General features: G+C 41.9%; 2 protein-coding genes across 2 annotated transcripts; both read left to right on the top strand.

Annotated features, from left to right (window-relative positions):
- The first annotated feature begins 2,774 nt into the window (after positions 1-2,774).
- Positions 2,775-13,179, top strand: LOC136158906 (KRAB domain-containing protein 5-like). The gene is made up of 4 exons (XM_065920755.1): positions 2,775-2,821; positions 9,090-9,216; positions 9,745-9,872; positions 12,922-13,179. The coding sequence occupies exons 1-4, from the start codon at positions 2,807-2,809 to the stop codon at positions 12,949-12,951; spliced, it is 300 nt and encodes a 99-aa protein (XP_065776827.1). The 5' UTR covers positions 2,775-2,806; the 3' UTR covers positions 12,952-13,179.
- A 404-nt stretch (positions 13,180-13,583) lies between these two features.
- LOC136157623 (zinc finger protein 420-like) lies at positions 13,584-14,987 on the top strand. Its single transcript, XM_065919445.1, is given in 1 exon segment — positions 13,584-14,987. A coding segment is annotated over 1 exon segment (1,404 nt).
- The last annotated feature ends 2,006 nt before the right edge of the window (positions 14,988-16,993 follow it).

Below are 16,993 nucleotides of genomic sequence, written 5' to 3'. Positions count from 1 at the left end.
GATCTCCTTGAGGATGGACTGGTTGGAACTCCTTGCAGTCCAAGGGACTCTCAAGAGTCTTCTCGAACACCACAGCTCAAAAGCATCAATTCTTGGGTGCTCAGCTTTCTTTATAGTCCAACTGTCACATCCATATGTGACCACTGGAAAAACCATAGCCTTAACTAGTCAGACCTTTGTTGGCAACGTAATGTCTCTCTTTTTTAATATGATGTCTAGGTTGGTCATAAGTTTCTTTCCAAAGGGTAAGCATCTATTAATTTCAAGACTGCAGTCACTGTCTGCAGTGATTTTGAAGTCCCCCAAAGTAAATTCTGTCACTGTTTCCACTGTTTCCACATCTATTTGCCATGAAGTGATGGGACCAGATTCCGTGATCTTCGTTTTTTAAATGTTGAGCTTTAAGGCATCTTTTCATTCTCCTCTTTCACTGTCATCAAGAGAATCTTTAGTTCTTCACTTTCTGCCATAAGTGTTCTGTCATCTGCATATCTGAGTTATTGATATTTCTCCCGGCAGTCTTGATTCCAGCTTGTGCTTCTTCCAGCCCAGCATTTCTCATGATGTACTCTGCATATAAGTTAAATAATGACAGTGACAATAGACAGCCTTGATGTACTTCTTTTCCTATATGGAACCAGTCTGTTGTTCCATGTCCAGTTCTAATTGTTGCTTCCTGACCTGCACACAGATTTCTCAAGAGGCAGGTCAGGTGGTATGTTATTCCCATTTCTTTCAGAATTTTCCATTTGATTGTGATCCACATAGTCAAAGGCTTTGGCATAGTCAAAAAAGCAGAAATAGATGTCTCTTCAGAAATCTCTTGCTTTTTCTATGATCCAACAGATGTTGTCAATTTGAGAGCTGATTCCTCTGCCTTTTCTAAAAGGAGCTTGAACATCTGAAAGCTCGTGGTTCATGTATTGTTGAAACCTGGCTTGGAGAATTTTGAACACTACTTTGCTAGCCTGTGAGATGAGTTCAATTATGTGGTAGTTTGAGCCTTCTTTGGGGTTGCCTTTCTTAGGGATTGGAATGAAAACTGACCTCTTCCAGTCCTGTGCCCACTGCTGAGTTTTCCAAATTTGCTGGCATATTGAGTGCAGCACTTTCACAGCATCATCTTTTAAAATTTGAAATAGTTCCACTTGAATTCCATCACGTCCACTAGCTTTGTTTGGAGTGATGCTCCCTAAGGCCCACTTGACTTCACATTCCAGGTTGTGTGTACACATCCCTAAAAGAGAAACATAAGGTGAAACTAGAAACTTTACTTAATGTCTGTGTAGATTTATCAGTGACACAAATGTATCTTCAGGTGGGGAAAGATAAGTTGGAAGATTGTCTATGTGTGGGAACAGGATGTATATGGGAGATCTTTGTACCTTACTCTCATTTCTGCTGTGAAACTGAATCATCTAAGATATTGGAACTGGTACATGCACACTGAATATTTTTTAGAATAGACACTATTAGAAAAATGGACATGCTCCTCTATTTAATTTTTCCTTAGTCAGTTACCCCTTAAAGATATGAGAGAACAGAGCTATTTAAAAAGAGCAGAGAACAAACTGTAGTATATGATTCATAAAACCTAGAAATACAAACATGAAGTAGAGCAGCATCATTTTTCTGTGTTGAAAGTGAAAGTGACGTCACTCTGTCATGTCTGACTCTTCTTAACCCTATGGACTGTAGCCCTTCAGGCTCCTCCATCCATCGATTCTCCAGGCAAGAATACTGGAGAAGGTTGTAATTTTTTCTTCAGGGGATCTTCCTGACCCAGGGATCAAACTTGGGTCTCCCACTTTGCAGGCAGACTCTTGATCATCTGAACCACCAGAGAATCCGTTTCATGGATTAATTTATGGGTAAGTTCACTAATGACATAACACTGATCATTATTTCTTCGGTTGGTCATCAGATAACTTTTAGGGCATCATTTTGAAAGGCATCTGTCCCTGCACATAGACTGTTAACCCAAGGTCCACTGCTGCCTCTGGTTTATTTTTAAAGAAAGCTGTGATGGAAACACCTCCAGGCCCCTTGACTCTGAAGTAGGAGTCCTCCCACCTGCACAGAGGTGTTCACAGTGCAAATCATTTTGTGAAAACCAGTGTCCCCAGGTTACAGAAGGGAGTAAAACAACAACAAGAAACTTAAGGACTCAGGCCATCTTTCCTAGAATCCTGAGAGCAAAGCCTTGCAGGAACCCAGGGCTCCCAGGTGATTCCCACCAAACACTCACCCCTCCCTCCCCTCCCCCAAGGGCACAGGCACGGGCCACACCCACCCGAGAAAGAGCCCCTCCCCGGGAATCAGGCTGAGGTTCTTTGTTTCTAGAAGATCCCGCCCTAAATCCTCCCTCCAGAGCTCTGGGGCGGGCAGAGCTGAGGGCTCAAGCTCAGGGCTCCTGGAAGGTCTGCCTCCTGCATAGTTTAAAAAGTCCGCAGAGTCAGAGTCAGGTTGCTCAGGAGTTCGGTCCTTGTTCTCTTGTGAATTGTTCTGTGGCCTGCTCTCTCTAATGTGAAAAATAAGAGAACAGATAGCAGGGGTAGCCTGCAAAGAGAGTAGGGGAAATGAGCACCAAACCCAGGATGTGATTAGCATATCAGCTTCATCTTGATTAACCCCTACAGCTCAGGAAAAGAGAAAGTATACAAAGAGCTCGGAAAAGGGAGCGAGAAACACACTGCAGCAGTTGCAGGTGAAAGAGCTGTGTGGATGCTGTTTTCTCAATACGTAGATGTGTTTTTGCTGCATAATATCCCCAGAAGAGACACAGCAGGAGGAAGAGGAGGAGGAAATGGCAGCTTCTCAGGTAAACGTCCTGTCCCGGGTCTGGGGCTGTGTCTGCTTTTCCTCCTGAAATGCCTGGACTGAGAATCCGCAAACCTTTACTTCTCTGATTCCAGTTTTTCTCCCTGGGGATTTGTTATCAACTTCCTCTTTTCTCTTTTTTCTTATAATCGTGAAGGCCGGCTCTTTAGACTGCTTCTCGCTTGTGTCGCACAGCCTTTTCTTCTTTCTGTCCTGATGAACCCTCGACATGAATTAGTGACTTTCAACTGGTGAATATATTCCCTTTGTGAGAGATGAACACAGGTGTCTGAGACTCCCGTTGGAATGTGGTTCGGTGTTGGGATCCTAGGGAAGTCGGGGAAATGCCATGATGAGTTTACATGTGGATGCAATTCAGTTCTTTAGAACAGGATTTTAAAATGCCCTTATAAGTAGAGTGAACTCAGCAGTTGAGAATTTTTCAGAAAATTTTCAGAAATGAAAAAAGTACAATGACTAGCCTCTATATCGGTAAGAAAAACTTACTATTAAATGTACTATTAGTTTCCAGATCATGCGAGGTATATATGCAGTGGAATTTGCTTAAAACTGGTATTTTTCATAGTAGGTTGAGATCATGGTTTTCATAATATTGCTAAAATACCTGGCAGTGATAACGCATTTTTCCATGTACTTCTTACCCCATGACCTCAGATGTTCCCTGGTTCATGTGCTTCTGTGAGATTCCAGTGCATTTTTTTTTTTTTCTGTCCTCAAAAAAGGTCTTGGAAAGAAAAACTGAGGGATATGCACAACCATCACAGTTAGTGGAGAAACTCTTTATCATCTTGGTTTCTCTTCGCTTTGAAAAATGAACACTGTTGGCTAAAACAGACCCATAACTTGAGAATTGTGAGTTAAGTTTTATTTAGAGCAAAATAAGGACAGCAACCCAGGAGACAGCAGCTCAGATAACTCTGAGAGACTGCACTAAAGAGGCAGCGGGGAAGGTCAGTATATAAGATTTTAGTGAAGGGGGAGTTCAGTGCAGTCAAGCATTTACTTTAGAAAAGCTTTTCTGCCAGTCGTGAGGAGCTGATGTCGCCGTTCAGGGATTTGGTGCTTTTCTAGATATGAAGGGGCTTCCCTGATGGCTCAGATGCTAAGGAATCTGCCTGCAATGCGGGAGACCTTGGTTTGATCCATGGGTTGGGAAGATCCCCTTGAGGAGGGCGTGGCAGCCCACTCTGGTATTCTTGCCCGGAGAATGCCCACAGACAGAGTACAACTAAGTGACTAAGCCCAGCCCACCCAGAGATGAAGAGATGCGGGGATTGGGATCATGAAATCAGCTCCTGAACATATCTAACTCTCTAAAGACCTGTTCCACCGGATTCCCTGGAGCAGAGTGCCTCAATGCAACCTGAACTCCCTCAGGGGCGGTTGAAGTCAACACTTGAAGCACCGTAGGGTTCATTTTCCACAGAGGCAGATGACAAACGCCCTTGTTGTTGTTCGGTTGTTGGCAATGCTCTTGGAAAGTGCCAGTTTGTAGCTGACAACACTCGCATGTGTTTAGTAGAGATGCTGGGTTTGGGGAGTGGGCGTTTTCATCACTCAAGCCTCGGTCTTATCATTTCCAGTACACTCCACGCTCGCATCACAGACATAGTTTCATCCTATTTCTGTATTTTCCAAAATGTTTACAAGAATCATATTAGTGCTTATCTATGTTCAACAGTGTTGAGTGGTTGGTTGTTTTTTGTTTTCTTCCGCTGTGTCAAGTTCTAAAATATAGTTCAGTGCAAATAATACCGGCTTCCAGGAAACTTAAAAATTCACAACCAGAGCTCCACTTTATTTTATATCTTTGTATTTGTCTGTACCCTAGTCTACTTTTAAAAATTAAAATAATATCGTCCTCAAATATTTATGTATATTTTTAATCAGTTAGAAATTATCCTGATATTGTTGACATGACAGGTTTTCTCTATTACTATTACTGAGTATGTAGTCTCATTGCAGTATACGTCTCTGTGTATAAACATGTTAGCATGATTACATCGAATTTTTTCTTTTTTTCTTTTTTTCTTTTTCCCTAAGATCACCAGGAGAAGGGAATGGCTACCCATTCCAGTATTCTGGCCTGGAGACTCCCATGGACAGAGAAGCCTGGCAGGCTAAATTCCCTGGGGTCCCAAGGAGTAGGACACAATGGAGTAACTAACATTTTTCTCATTTTGAGTATGATTTACAAATACAGAAATTTCTATTAATTTTCATTAGTGTTGTCTTTGTATATTTGTCTGTGTTTTATTAAAGTCTAGAGTCCATCAAGTGAAATAAAATTTCAGCTCTGCCCTTTAAAGAATGTCTGTTAAAATATTTGTCAAACGACACAACAGCAACATTATTCATTTTCAATTATTTCTGTTGCACATTGAATACTCTGAAAAACTGTCAGAAAGATATATTCAGTTCAGTTCAGTTCAGTCGCTCAGGCGTGTCCGACTCTTTGTGAACCCATGAATCACAGCATGCCAGGCCTCCCTGTCCATCACCAACTACCAGAGTCTAACCAAATCCATGTCCACCAAGCTGGTGATGCAATCCAGCCATCTCATCCTCTGTCTTTCCCTTCTCCTCCTGCCCCCAATCCTTCCCAGCAATGTGGTCTTTTTCAATGAGTCAACTCTCTGCATGAGGTAGCCAAAGTACAGGAATTTCAGCTTCAACATCAATCCTTCCAATGAAAACCCAGGGCTGATCTTTGGGATGGACTGGTTGGATTTCCTTGCAGTCCAAGGGACTCTGAAGAGTCTTCTCCAACACCACAGTTCAAAAGCAACAGTTCTTCAGCGCTCAGTTTTCTTTATCGTCCAACTCTCACATCCATACATGAGTATTGGAAAAATCATAGCCTTGACTAGAGGGACTTTTGTTAGCAAAGTAATGTCTCTGCTTTTAAATGTGCTATCCAGGTTGGCCATAACTTTCCTTCCAAGGAGTAACCATCTTTTCATTTCATGGCTGCAATCACCATCTGCAGTGATTTGGGAGCACAAAAAATAAAGTCTGACACAGTTTCCACTGTTTTCCCATCTATTTCCCATGAAGTGATGTGACCAGATGCCATGATCTTAGTTTTCTGAATGTTGAGCTTTAAGTCAACTTTTTCACTCTCCTCATTCACTTTCATCAAGAGGCTTTTTTGTTCCTCTTCACTTTTGGCCACAAGGGTGGTGTCCTCTGCATATCTGAGGTTATTGATATTTCTCCTGGCAATCTTGATTCCAGCTTGTGCTTCTTCCAGCCCAGTGTTTCTCATGATATACTCTGCATATAAGTTAAATAAGCAGGGTGACAATATACAGCCTTGATGTATTCCTTTTCCCATTTGGAGCCAGTCCCTTCTTCCATGTCCAGTTCTAACTGTTGCTTCCTAACCTGCATACAGGTTTCTCAAGAGACAAGTCAGATGGTCTGGTATTCCCATCTCTTTCAGAATTTTCCACAGTTTATTGTGATCCACACCGTCAAAGGCTTTGGCATATTCAATAAGGCAGAAATAGATGTTTTTTCTATTTTGTTTGAGGAAGCACAAGCACAACTCTCTTGCTTTTTCGATGATCCAGCGGATGTTGGCAATTTGATCTCTGGTTCCTCTGTCTTTCCTAAAATCAGCTTGAACATCTGGAAGTTCTTGGTTCACATTGTTGAAACTTGGTTTGTACAATTTGGAGCATTGCTTTGCTAGCATGTGAGATGAGTGCAGCTGTGCCGTACTTTGATCATTATTTGGCATTGCTTTTCTTAGGGATTGGGATGAAAACTGACCTTTTCCAGTCCTGTGGCCACTGCTGAGTTTTCCAAATGTGCTGGCATAATGTGTGCAGCACTTTCACAGCATCATCTTTTACGATTTGAAATAGCTCAAGTGGAATTCCATCACCTCCACTAGCTTTGTTCGAAGTGATGCTTTCTAAGGCCCACTTGACTTCACATTCCAGGATATCTGGCTCTAGGTGAGTGATCACACCATCATGATTATCTGACTCGTGAAGATCTTTTTTGTATAGTTCTCCTGTGTATTCCTGCCACCTCTTCTTCATATCTTCTGCTTCTGTTAGGTCCATACCATTTCTGTTCTCATTTTCTTGAAGAGATCTCTAGTCTTTCCCATTCTGTCGTTTTCCTCTATTTCTTTGCATTGATCGCTGAAGAAGGCTTTCTTATCTCTCCTTGTTATTCTTTGGAACTCTGCATTCAATGGGTATATCTTTCCGTTTCTTCTTTGCTTTTGGTTTCTCTTCTTCTTACAACTATTTGTAAGGCCTCCTCAGACAGCTATTTTGCTTTTTTGCATTTCTTTCGTGGGAATGGTCTTGATCATCCTGTACAATGTCACGAACCTCCGTCCATAGTTCATCAGGTACTCTGTCTGTCAGATCTAGTCTCTTAAACCTACTTCCCATTCCACTGTATAATCGTTAGGTCATACTTAAATGGCCCAGTGGTTTTCCCTGCTTCCTTCAATTTAAGTCTGAATTTGGCAGTAAGGAGTTCATGATCAGAACCACAGTCAGCTCCCAGTCTTGTTTTTCTGATTGTATAGAGCTTCTCCATCTTTGGCCGCAAAGAATATAATCAATCTGATTTTAGTTTTGGCCATCTGGTGATGTCCATGTGTAGAGTCTTCTCTTGTGTAGCTGGAAGAGGGTGTTTGCTATGACCAGTGCGTTTTCTTGGCAGAACCCTATGAGTGTTTGCCCTGCTTCACTCTGTACTCCAAGGCCAAATTTGCCTGTTACTCCAAGTGTTTCTTGACTTCTTACTTTTGCCCTCCAGTCCCCTGTAATGAAAGGGACATTGTTGGGGGTGTTGATTCTAGAAGGATTGGTGGTGGCCTGCTGTAGGGTTGGGGTCACAGACTAGCAGGGCACGAATGGGATATTTTGAGGAAGGTCACCATTATCCTCATTCCCTCAACCACAATTTAGTGAGTGAACTCAATCAGTCGTGTCCTACTCTTTGTGACCCCATGGACTATAGCTTACCAGGCTCCTCTGTCCATGGGGTTTTCCAGGCAAGAGTTCTGAAGTAGGTTGCCATTTCCTTCTCTAGGGGATCTGCCCAACCCAGGGATCAAACCCAGGTCTCCCACATTGCAGGCAGATGCTTCACCATCTGAGCCACCAGGGAAACAAACCATAGTTTGACCCCAGGTAAATAGCAGGGAGGGAACAGGCTCCACCCTGTTTTCAAGAGAAAATTCGATTCAAGAATAACTGAGCATGGCCCTGCCAACCAGGACAAGACCCAGTTTCCCCCTCAGTCTGTCTATCCCATCAGGAAGCTCCCATAGGCCTCTTATCCTTCTCCATCAGAGGGTAGACAGGTTGAAAACCACAGTCATGGAAAACTAACCAATCTAACCACATGGATCACAGCCTTGTCTAACTTAAGGAAACTATGAGCCATGCTGTGCAGGGCCACCCAAATCTGGTGGAGAGTTCTGACAAAATGTAGTCCACTGGAGAAGGGAATGGCCAAACACTTCAGTATTCCTGCCTTGAGAACCCCATGAACATTATGAAATGGCAAAAAGATGAATTCCCCAGGTTGGTAGGTGCCCTATATGGTACTGGAGATCAGTGGAGAAATAACTCCAGAAAGAATGAAGAGCCAGATACAAAGCAAAAACAACATCCAGTTGTGGATGTGACTGGTGATGGAAGCAAGGTCCGATGCTGTCAAGAGCAATATTGCATAGGACCCTGGAACGTTAGGTCCATGAATCAAGGTAAATTGGAAGAAATCAAACAGGAGATGGCAAGAGTGAACCTCCACATTTTAGAAATCAGCAAGCTAATATGGAATGGAATGGGTGAATTTAACTCAGATGACCATTATATCTACTACTGTGGGAAGGAATCCCTTAGAAGAAATGGAGTAGCCATCATAGTCAACAAGAGAGTCTGAAATGCAGTACTTGGATGCAATCTCAAAAACGACAGAATGATCACTGTTCATTTCCAAGGCAAACCATTCTATATCATGTTAACCCAAGTCTATGCCCCGACCAGTAATGCTGAAGAAGCTGAAGTTAAATAGTTCTATGAAGACCTACAAGACTTTCTAGAATTAACACCCAAAAAAAGAAAATACTACTGTGTAAAGGTTATATTCTTGGGGAACAGCAGCCACTCGCCTAAAGGAAAACCAGGTCTTTAAACTTCCTGTTTCCATCATGGGTCACATTAGGAAGTCTTCCCACGGCCACATGCCATCTCTACTTTGTATTTCAGGGGCGGCTGACATTCTGGGATGTGGCCATAGACTTCACTCAAGAGGAGTGGGAATGCCTGGACCTCGGTCAGCGGGAATTGTACACGGACGTGATGGTAGAGAACTATAGGAACCTGGCTTCCTTGGGTGAGGACAACTGCCTTCCAGAATCGCTTATCTAAACCTCAGGGTTTTGGTTCCTTCATTTCTAGAATGTCTTCTGAAAGTTTCTGCACCGCACATTTGTTTCAGATCTCTGCTTTGTAGGTGGAAATGAGTATCTGTGAGTTTAGAAAGAAAGGCTTCGTTATGATGATTCATTATGCTTGTAACCTTTATCTTCCTTTATGTAATCTGCCTCCTACTAGGTCATTGGTAATTGTGTAAGTTCTGTGGTATTAAACAGTTGTACCTTCTCTTAATTTCACATTTCCACTACTTACTTTTGCCTTAGTGGCACTTGACCAGAATCTCAGGACCTAACTTTTTTATATTAGTTAGCATTATATAGGTACTTTCAATAAAGGATTTGGGGGGGGGGGGGCAGTATTTGGGGAATCATTACCTGGGCTGTTTTTAACATTCACCCATGCATTCTCTTCTCGCCTGAATACATATTGGATTGGAAACTGATGAATCTCTAGCACAACAAATATTCCTTTCTCTGATGAACAGGTCTTGTGGTCTCTAAGCCAGACTTGGTCACCTTTCTGGAGCAAATGAAGGATCTCAGGAATATAAGGAGAATGCAGACAACAGGCATATACCCAGGTAGGCGTGAATGGATGGAGCCGATGAGTCAGGTGAGAGGCACAGTGAGATACTACTTGGGAAGGAAATCTAAAACAGAGTGGCTATATATACGTATAGCTGATTCTGTGAGGATCAGTGAGGAAGTCATCCTTTATCATGTGGTTTGGGAAGATCTGCTTCAGTGGAAATGATTTGGGAGAAGTCTGGGTTTATTTCTGTTGCTGTCATAGATGGCTATCACCTGCCCCATTCTGTCTCTTGAATCATTCATGAATTCATCTCCAGTGATTGCTTTTCTCACTCACTCACAGTGAAAACTAAAATTCTCCTCTTGGCCTGCGACAACCTGCATGAGTTGACTGCTCTTTCATTTCTTTAGGGTCCTAGGAAAACTGTGCACACCTCTGAGTGGCTATATGATACTCCTCTTAAAGTTTCTTTCTACCTTTAAACAGAAATGTGTAAGTGGAGTCATAGACATACTGCCAAAGCCCTATTAATAGTTGGGACAGGTTTTGTTTGCTTGTTTGTTTTGTTTTTCTGATTTATAGTTTCCAATCCACTGGAAACTGCAGATATGCCCTTATTCATTTCAAACGTAAGTAATGTCTTCATTGCATAAAGCAAAAGCTCCCTAAAATGGGAAAATGAAAGGCTCATGGTTACTTTAAAGTTTCTGGTCTCTTTCAATTACCTCAAAGAATTTTAAAATAACGTGGCATATAGAACTTAGAACATTGTTCATATTTGTAATGGTTGTTTCAAACTGTTAAGATTTTTCGATAAAATATAGAAATCTTTTTATTAAATTCTTAGTGGAGTGTAGCTGTTTTACAGAGTTCTGCTGTTGTACAGGAAACATTATCAATGATACATACATATAGCCACTCTGTTTTAGATTTCCTCCCCAGTTAGGTCTCCAAAAAGTACTGTGTCGAGTCCCATGTGTTTCCATCATATTTTTTTTATTTTTAGATCCATCATATTTTTAAAGTCTCACTTCTTATTTAATTTCTTAAGAACTACTACTTTGCTAATTTGTCTTCTTCGTCGTGAGCTTCCCTGGACTCTGTCTTATATGTCCTCACTTGCTAGGACATTGTTCTATGTCATATCATTTATGATTTTTAGATTCAAACATCTAATAGAACATTCTCAAATAAAAACGCAGGTGATAAGAAGTAAATGAAAGGATTAGAAGGCACCTAGCCCTTGTGAAAATGTTTGGTGTCTCAGTTTAAGAGGACTTTAAGCAAACGGTAATCATTTGATTGCCTCTCTCATCTTCACTTAGTGTTTATCTAGGCAGGTTTTGATCTTGGTCCTTCCTATACAGCACACTTCTCTGTCCTCTCATTTTGTCACATCTTCTGCGTGTGTGGTCTCCGTTCTGCAGGCTGTAGGATCCTAATTCCTCTTGCTCCTGGTGTCTGTCCCCTGGTGGGTGAGGTTAGTCCAGAGGTTTGTGCCCTCACCCCCTGGATGAACTTTTGACCGCTGTTTCTGTGACCTGAGCCTGCCCTGGATATTGAGGGGAGGCTCCCCATCGCTCTGTGGCTGTCACCGCACTGTCTGTGATGGGTGTGTGCCCTGGTTTGTGGAACAGAGCCCCCATATCTGTTTGTTCACTGTGATCCTGATCTGTGTGGAGGCAGGTGGGATTGGAGCACACCCCCGGGAGAGAAGCCCCTGACGATTGCTGTTCTGGGATGTTTCCCTTGGGGAGTGCTCTCTGCGTCACGTTTCATGCCTTGTGCGAGCTCTCATGTGACCCGGGTTGGCAATGCCCTTGGCCCCACCTCACCCATGGGCATGCTGGCACATGGCCCTGGTGTCTCTCAGATGTTGTTTTGACCAGGTCACCAGCATAGATCCTTGAAGTCAGGGCCCAGGATTGCATTCAACATGGAGCTGGACCTGCTGTGGTGCTGTGGGTCAGCTCACACTCCGGCCTGGCCCTGCCCCCTAGTCTGGGAGCCCACAAAGTCTACAGCTGCTACAGCTACACCTGCTGTGACTGGGGGAGCCCTCCTTGTCCACTCAGATGTTCTAAAGGGGCTGAGTTCACAAAGACAGCTGTGACGGTATAGAGACGAGTTTGTGCAACTTCCAGTCGAGATATCAGCTTTACTTCCTTAAATTGCCAGACCCTGGGGCTCAGCAGTGCTTCAGCCCGCTCTGTTCATGTGGATATACCAAAGGCCCCTGCTCCCGGGGTTTCCCAGAGTCCATCAGTCTACCCTGGAAGTGAGGGGCCCAGAGTAAGAGGCAACAGCTGGGTTTATGAGAGCACCCAACCTAATGGAGCCCTTCCTCGTGCCTGGTGAGGAGGGATCAGCACAGGGGGAGAGAGGCTACCAACAATGGTGGGTCTTTGCTTCGGGCATGACTCAGCAATGGCGCTCTGCTCTATGGTGGTTCAGGCTTCCTCCCCAAGCATTCCGGTTTGCAGAGCTCCTCCCTCCCTGCCATTCCCACAGGACGTCTCCTCACAGCCCAGAGCAGTCTTCTGCCTGGGTCTGCTCTCTAGACCCCACATTTCAGCACCCAGCCCTTGTCTGCAGTGGTGGACACCCTCTCAGGCTGGGTGGGCAGGGCTGGGGGCGGTACCCCGTGTGCAGGTCTCCTCTGTCCTGCTGCCTCTGACTGCTGCCGTGTTCTCCTCCCACAGAGGATGAGGCTCCCCTTCTGTCCCAACTGGGCTCCCCCAGTGAGGGCCTTCCTCGGAGGTGGAGACCTCTCCTCTCTTCAGATCCCCCCAGGGTTGCAGGCCCCATCCCATTTCCTTTCCTGTTCTTTTTCTTTCATCTTTCTTTTGCCCTACCTAGCTCAGCAGGAATCTTTCTTGTCCTTTTAGATTTCCAAGGTCCTCTGCTAGTGTTCAGCTGGGTTCTGGGAGAAGTGTTCCATTTCTGATGTATGCTTGATGCATTTGTGGAGAGAGATGAAGTCCATGTCTGCCTAATCCTCTGGCATCTTGATCCTCCCATCTCTATTTTATTTTTATGCTAGCAATGGGTTCATCAATTTTCTCTAAATCTTTAAGGGGATTCACTGAGAATAGTAGGTAAAAAAATCTTCTTCTTTGGTATCTTTCAGCTATATCTCCTCAAGACACCCAGGATTTGATGCCAAAGAAACCAAGGGTAGAAGATTTGTTCCCAAAAGCAAACCTAGGAATATATGAAAGATTTCGCCTCAGAAACTTGCAATTAATGAAAGACTCAGAACATACAAGGGCGTGTGAAAGACAGAGAGGATGTTTACATGGACATAAAGAAATTGAGACAGTTACACATAATGCAGACATTACTGTAGAAAGAAATGAGCTACTTGAGTCAAATTGGGGGAAACACTCATTTCAATCTTCAACATCTGCTGAGAAGTGTACGTTTTGCAGAAAAAATTAGCATCGGTTTTTGAAATATACTTGTTCTCTGAAAGGGAATGTGGAAAATCTGGAAGGTCCTCCAGTCTCTACTATACATTCTCTTTCAAACCACTCTGAGCATAGGCTTCGATTAAACATATATTTAAACATGTCTGAAAACCAGAAATCTAAAAATGATGGGAAAAACTCACAATATAATCAATTTGAGGGATCTGTGATTAGGAAGTCATTATTCGTCCAGAAACAGATATTTTCTCTCCATTCCAAGATGTATAATGTTGATGGTAATGGAAGAGATGTAATCCAATCAGCATTGTTCAATACATTCCATGATATGGTTAATAGGGAAGAACTTTCCATGTGTAATAAAATGAGTCAGACCTTAAGTAAGACCTCCAGCTCCAATAATTACACAACTTTTCATGATGGAGTGAAGGTCTATTCATGCAATGAAACTGGGCATAACTTTGAACAAGACTCAAACTTTATGGAACATCAGGGAGCTCAATCTTCACACAAGGATTCTAAAAGTAATAAATGTAAGAATATCTTTTATCAAGCATCAGATCTTTCTCTAAATAAGAGTATTCATAGTGGAAAGAAAACATACAATTGTAGTGAATATGGTAAAGTTTCTAATCAGTCTTCAAATCTGATTAAACAGCAGAGAATTCAGAATCCACAGAAACATTACAAGTGTATTAAATGTGGGAAGGTCTTCAGTAACTCATCTAATAGAAGTAAACACAGGAAAATACATTCGAGAAGGAAAACTTTCAAGTGTACAGGATGTGCCACAACCTTTCATCAGAGTTCAAGTCTTAGTCAACATCGGCAAATTCATACTGGCAGGAAAACTTATAAATGTAGGGAATGTGGCAAAATGTTTATCTATTTCTCAACTCTTAGTCACCATCAGCAAATTCTCATTGGGGAGAAACCTTATCAATGTGCAAAGTGTGGCAAAGCCGTTAATCAGAACTCAAATCTTATTCGACACCAGCGAATTCATACTGAAGAGAAACCTTATAAATGTAAAGAATGTGGAAAAGCCTTTATTCAATACCCAGCTCTTACTAAACACCAGCGAATTCATACTGGAGAGAAGCCTTATAAATGTAAGGATTGTGGCAAAGCCTTTAGCCAGCGCTATGATTTTACTCAACATCAGCTAATTCATACTGGAGAGAAACCTTATAAATGTGAAGAATGTGGAAAAGCCTTCAATAAAAACTCAAATCTTATTCAACACCAGCGAATTCATACTGGAGAGAAGCCTTATAAATGTAAGGTTTGTGGCAAAGACTTTAGCCAGCACTCAGGCCTTATGTCCCATCAGAGAATTCATACTGGAGAGAAGCCTTATAAATGTAAGGATTGTGGCAAAGACGTTAGATGGCACTCAGGCCTTATGTCCCAACAGAGAATTCACACTGGAGAGAAACCTTATAAATGTCAAAAATGTGGGAAAAACTTTAGTCAACACTCTACTCTTATTCAACACCAGCGAATTCATACTGGAGAGAAGCCTTATAAATGTAAGGATTGTGGCAAAGGCTTTAGGCACCGCACAGGTCTTACTCGCCATCAGAAAATTCACACTGGAGAAAAACCTTAATAATATAAAGAATGTGGAAAAACTTTCAGTCACTATGCAACACTTACTAAGCACAAGCGAATTCATGATGAAGAGAAACCTTATAAATGTAAGAATTGTGACAAAGACTTTAACCCAGCACATTGGTCTTACTTACCGTCGGATAATTCATACTGAAGGAAATCTCATAAATGTAAGGAATCCTCAGAGGCCTTAATCAGCTCTTTCACCTCACAGGACATCAGAGAGCAAGTCCTGGAGGGAAAGGTTAGTAATGCAGTAAGATATGGAAGACGTTTTGTCAGGAGAAAAAATACTTATTTATATAAGAAAGATATGGAATGACATAAAGAAAATGTAGGAAAATATTTATAAAAAATTAAATCTAAACAAATATCAGGAAGTTCATACTAGAAAGTATTTCATAAATCCTGTTTTCTGACGTTCCTCTTAGGGAGAAATATTGTAGATAGTGATTCCTAGTTAAAATAGAAAATTCATATGTTAGTATGGATCACAAGATGAAGAGGTGATGTTTAGCCATGTACAGTTACTAGCTATGTATGTTTGTTGATATTGACATGATTTCTGATTATTTGAAAACCAAAATGAATGTAACTGAATTCTCAAATTACTCCATGCTACACTTCATTTCTAGTGAGCATGCAAAGTTATGCTTTTTATGGTTGGTACCTCAAAGATGAGAGAAGCCCTTCTATTTAGGAATAAAACATTTACATTTTTCTCCATTATAAGATTAAGGACACAGGAATGTAACATGTACAGTGAACATCTAAATGGTGGTGTTTGTCCTTCATGTCACACATCCCTGTAAGTCACTGTGATGTAAGTGTTCAGGGAATAATTCCACAGATTAAAGTAAGATGTCCATTTTCAATAGTTACATCACCTACTTTTAAAGTAAAATATAATGACAGTACAATAAAATCTTGATGTATTTTATAATATCAAAAAAAGTCATGAATATCAGCTGACATGTTTCAATTAAAGACATCTCTGCTACCCTAGAAATGTTCGGAAAACCCTTCCCAGAAGAGTCATGTAATTAGTGTATGTCTTCTTAAATGATTAGCCTCCCTTTTGTAAACATAGAAATCACAGTTCTCAGATCATTGTATCAGAGGAAAGATTATCATTGTTTATGCTTATAATCTGTATTTGAACCAAAGTGACATAGCGGAGTGTAAAAGGTTTCATTCTGTGTGTGATAAGCATACATGTTAATCAATAGAACTGAATGCTTTCTTATGTAAATGTTTGTGTGTAATGAATGAAGTGTTAGCCTAGCAATTGAAGGTTGCAGGGAAGAATACCTAACAAGAAACTCTTTGGTAGCATAGAAGGGTGATGTTTGTAACAATTAGTTTCCTTCCTGCCCTTAAGTTTCAAATCATTTGATCATGTATTTCCCATCATTTGTCCATTGTACTTTTCCCCTCTTTGTAACCGCAGGCACATTGTGACGATTCTAATAAGAAGGATCATACAGAGTACTGTTGAGAGCTCCCCTGAACTGCTCCATGCTGTTGCTGCCTCAGCATCTGTCTGGGGAGCAGGCAGCCTGCAGGTCCTTGAACTCACACCAGCCAGTCCTGTGAACACTTGCACTAGAAGACCCCCTTCCTTGAGACCAGCAGGCTTGCTGAACCCCAGGGCCTATTCACTGGCTCCCCTTCAATGCCACCCTCACAGAGCCACCAAAATCCTAGTCCTTTTGGTCTGAATGGACCCATCCACACTCAGCCTGGGGAGCCCACAGCACTTCACTCAGGGCCTCTTATAAAAACCTGAACCGCAATTACTGCCTCTTTCTCTGCTCACTTCTATCCTTGACCTCACTCAGAGCTTGCTGTGAATTCTCTCAGGACCTAGAGTCATGAACTCACCTGCTTCAGTTGTACTGTGTTCTTCTGGTGAGCTAAGTAAGACTATTCATGGGCTCATTTAAGCAAATATAATTTTAACATTTGTCACAAGAATAGTTAAAAGCCATGATGGTAAAGTTCTGAACTAAGATTTGTCAAATCTAACCCTGTTTCTTAGCATATGCTTTTGTAAGTTTTAAAGGGACTGTTTTCTCATGGCTATGACATTCGCAATCCAATATATAAGTATCTGAAAGTATATATGTTATATAATTTATATAACATACATTGAACACA

This window comes from Muntiacus reevesi, chromosome 2 (genome assembly GCF_963930625.1).
Source record: "Muntiacus reevesi chromosome 2, mMunRee1.1, whole genome shotgun sequence".
Taxonomy (NCBI): domain Eukaryota; kingdom Metazoa; phylum Chordata; class Mammalia; order Artiodactyla; family Cervidae; genus Muntiacus; species Muntiacus reevesi.
The sequence above is the reverse complement of the archived record's forward strand: the minus strand, read 5'-3'. Positions and strand labels throughout refer to the sequence as shown.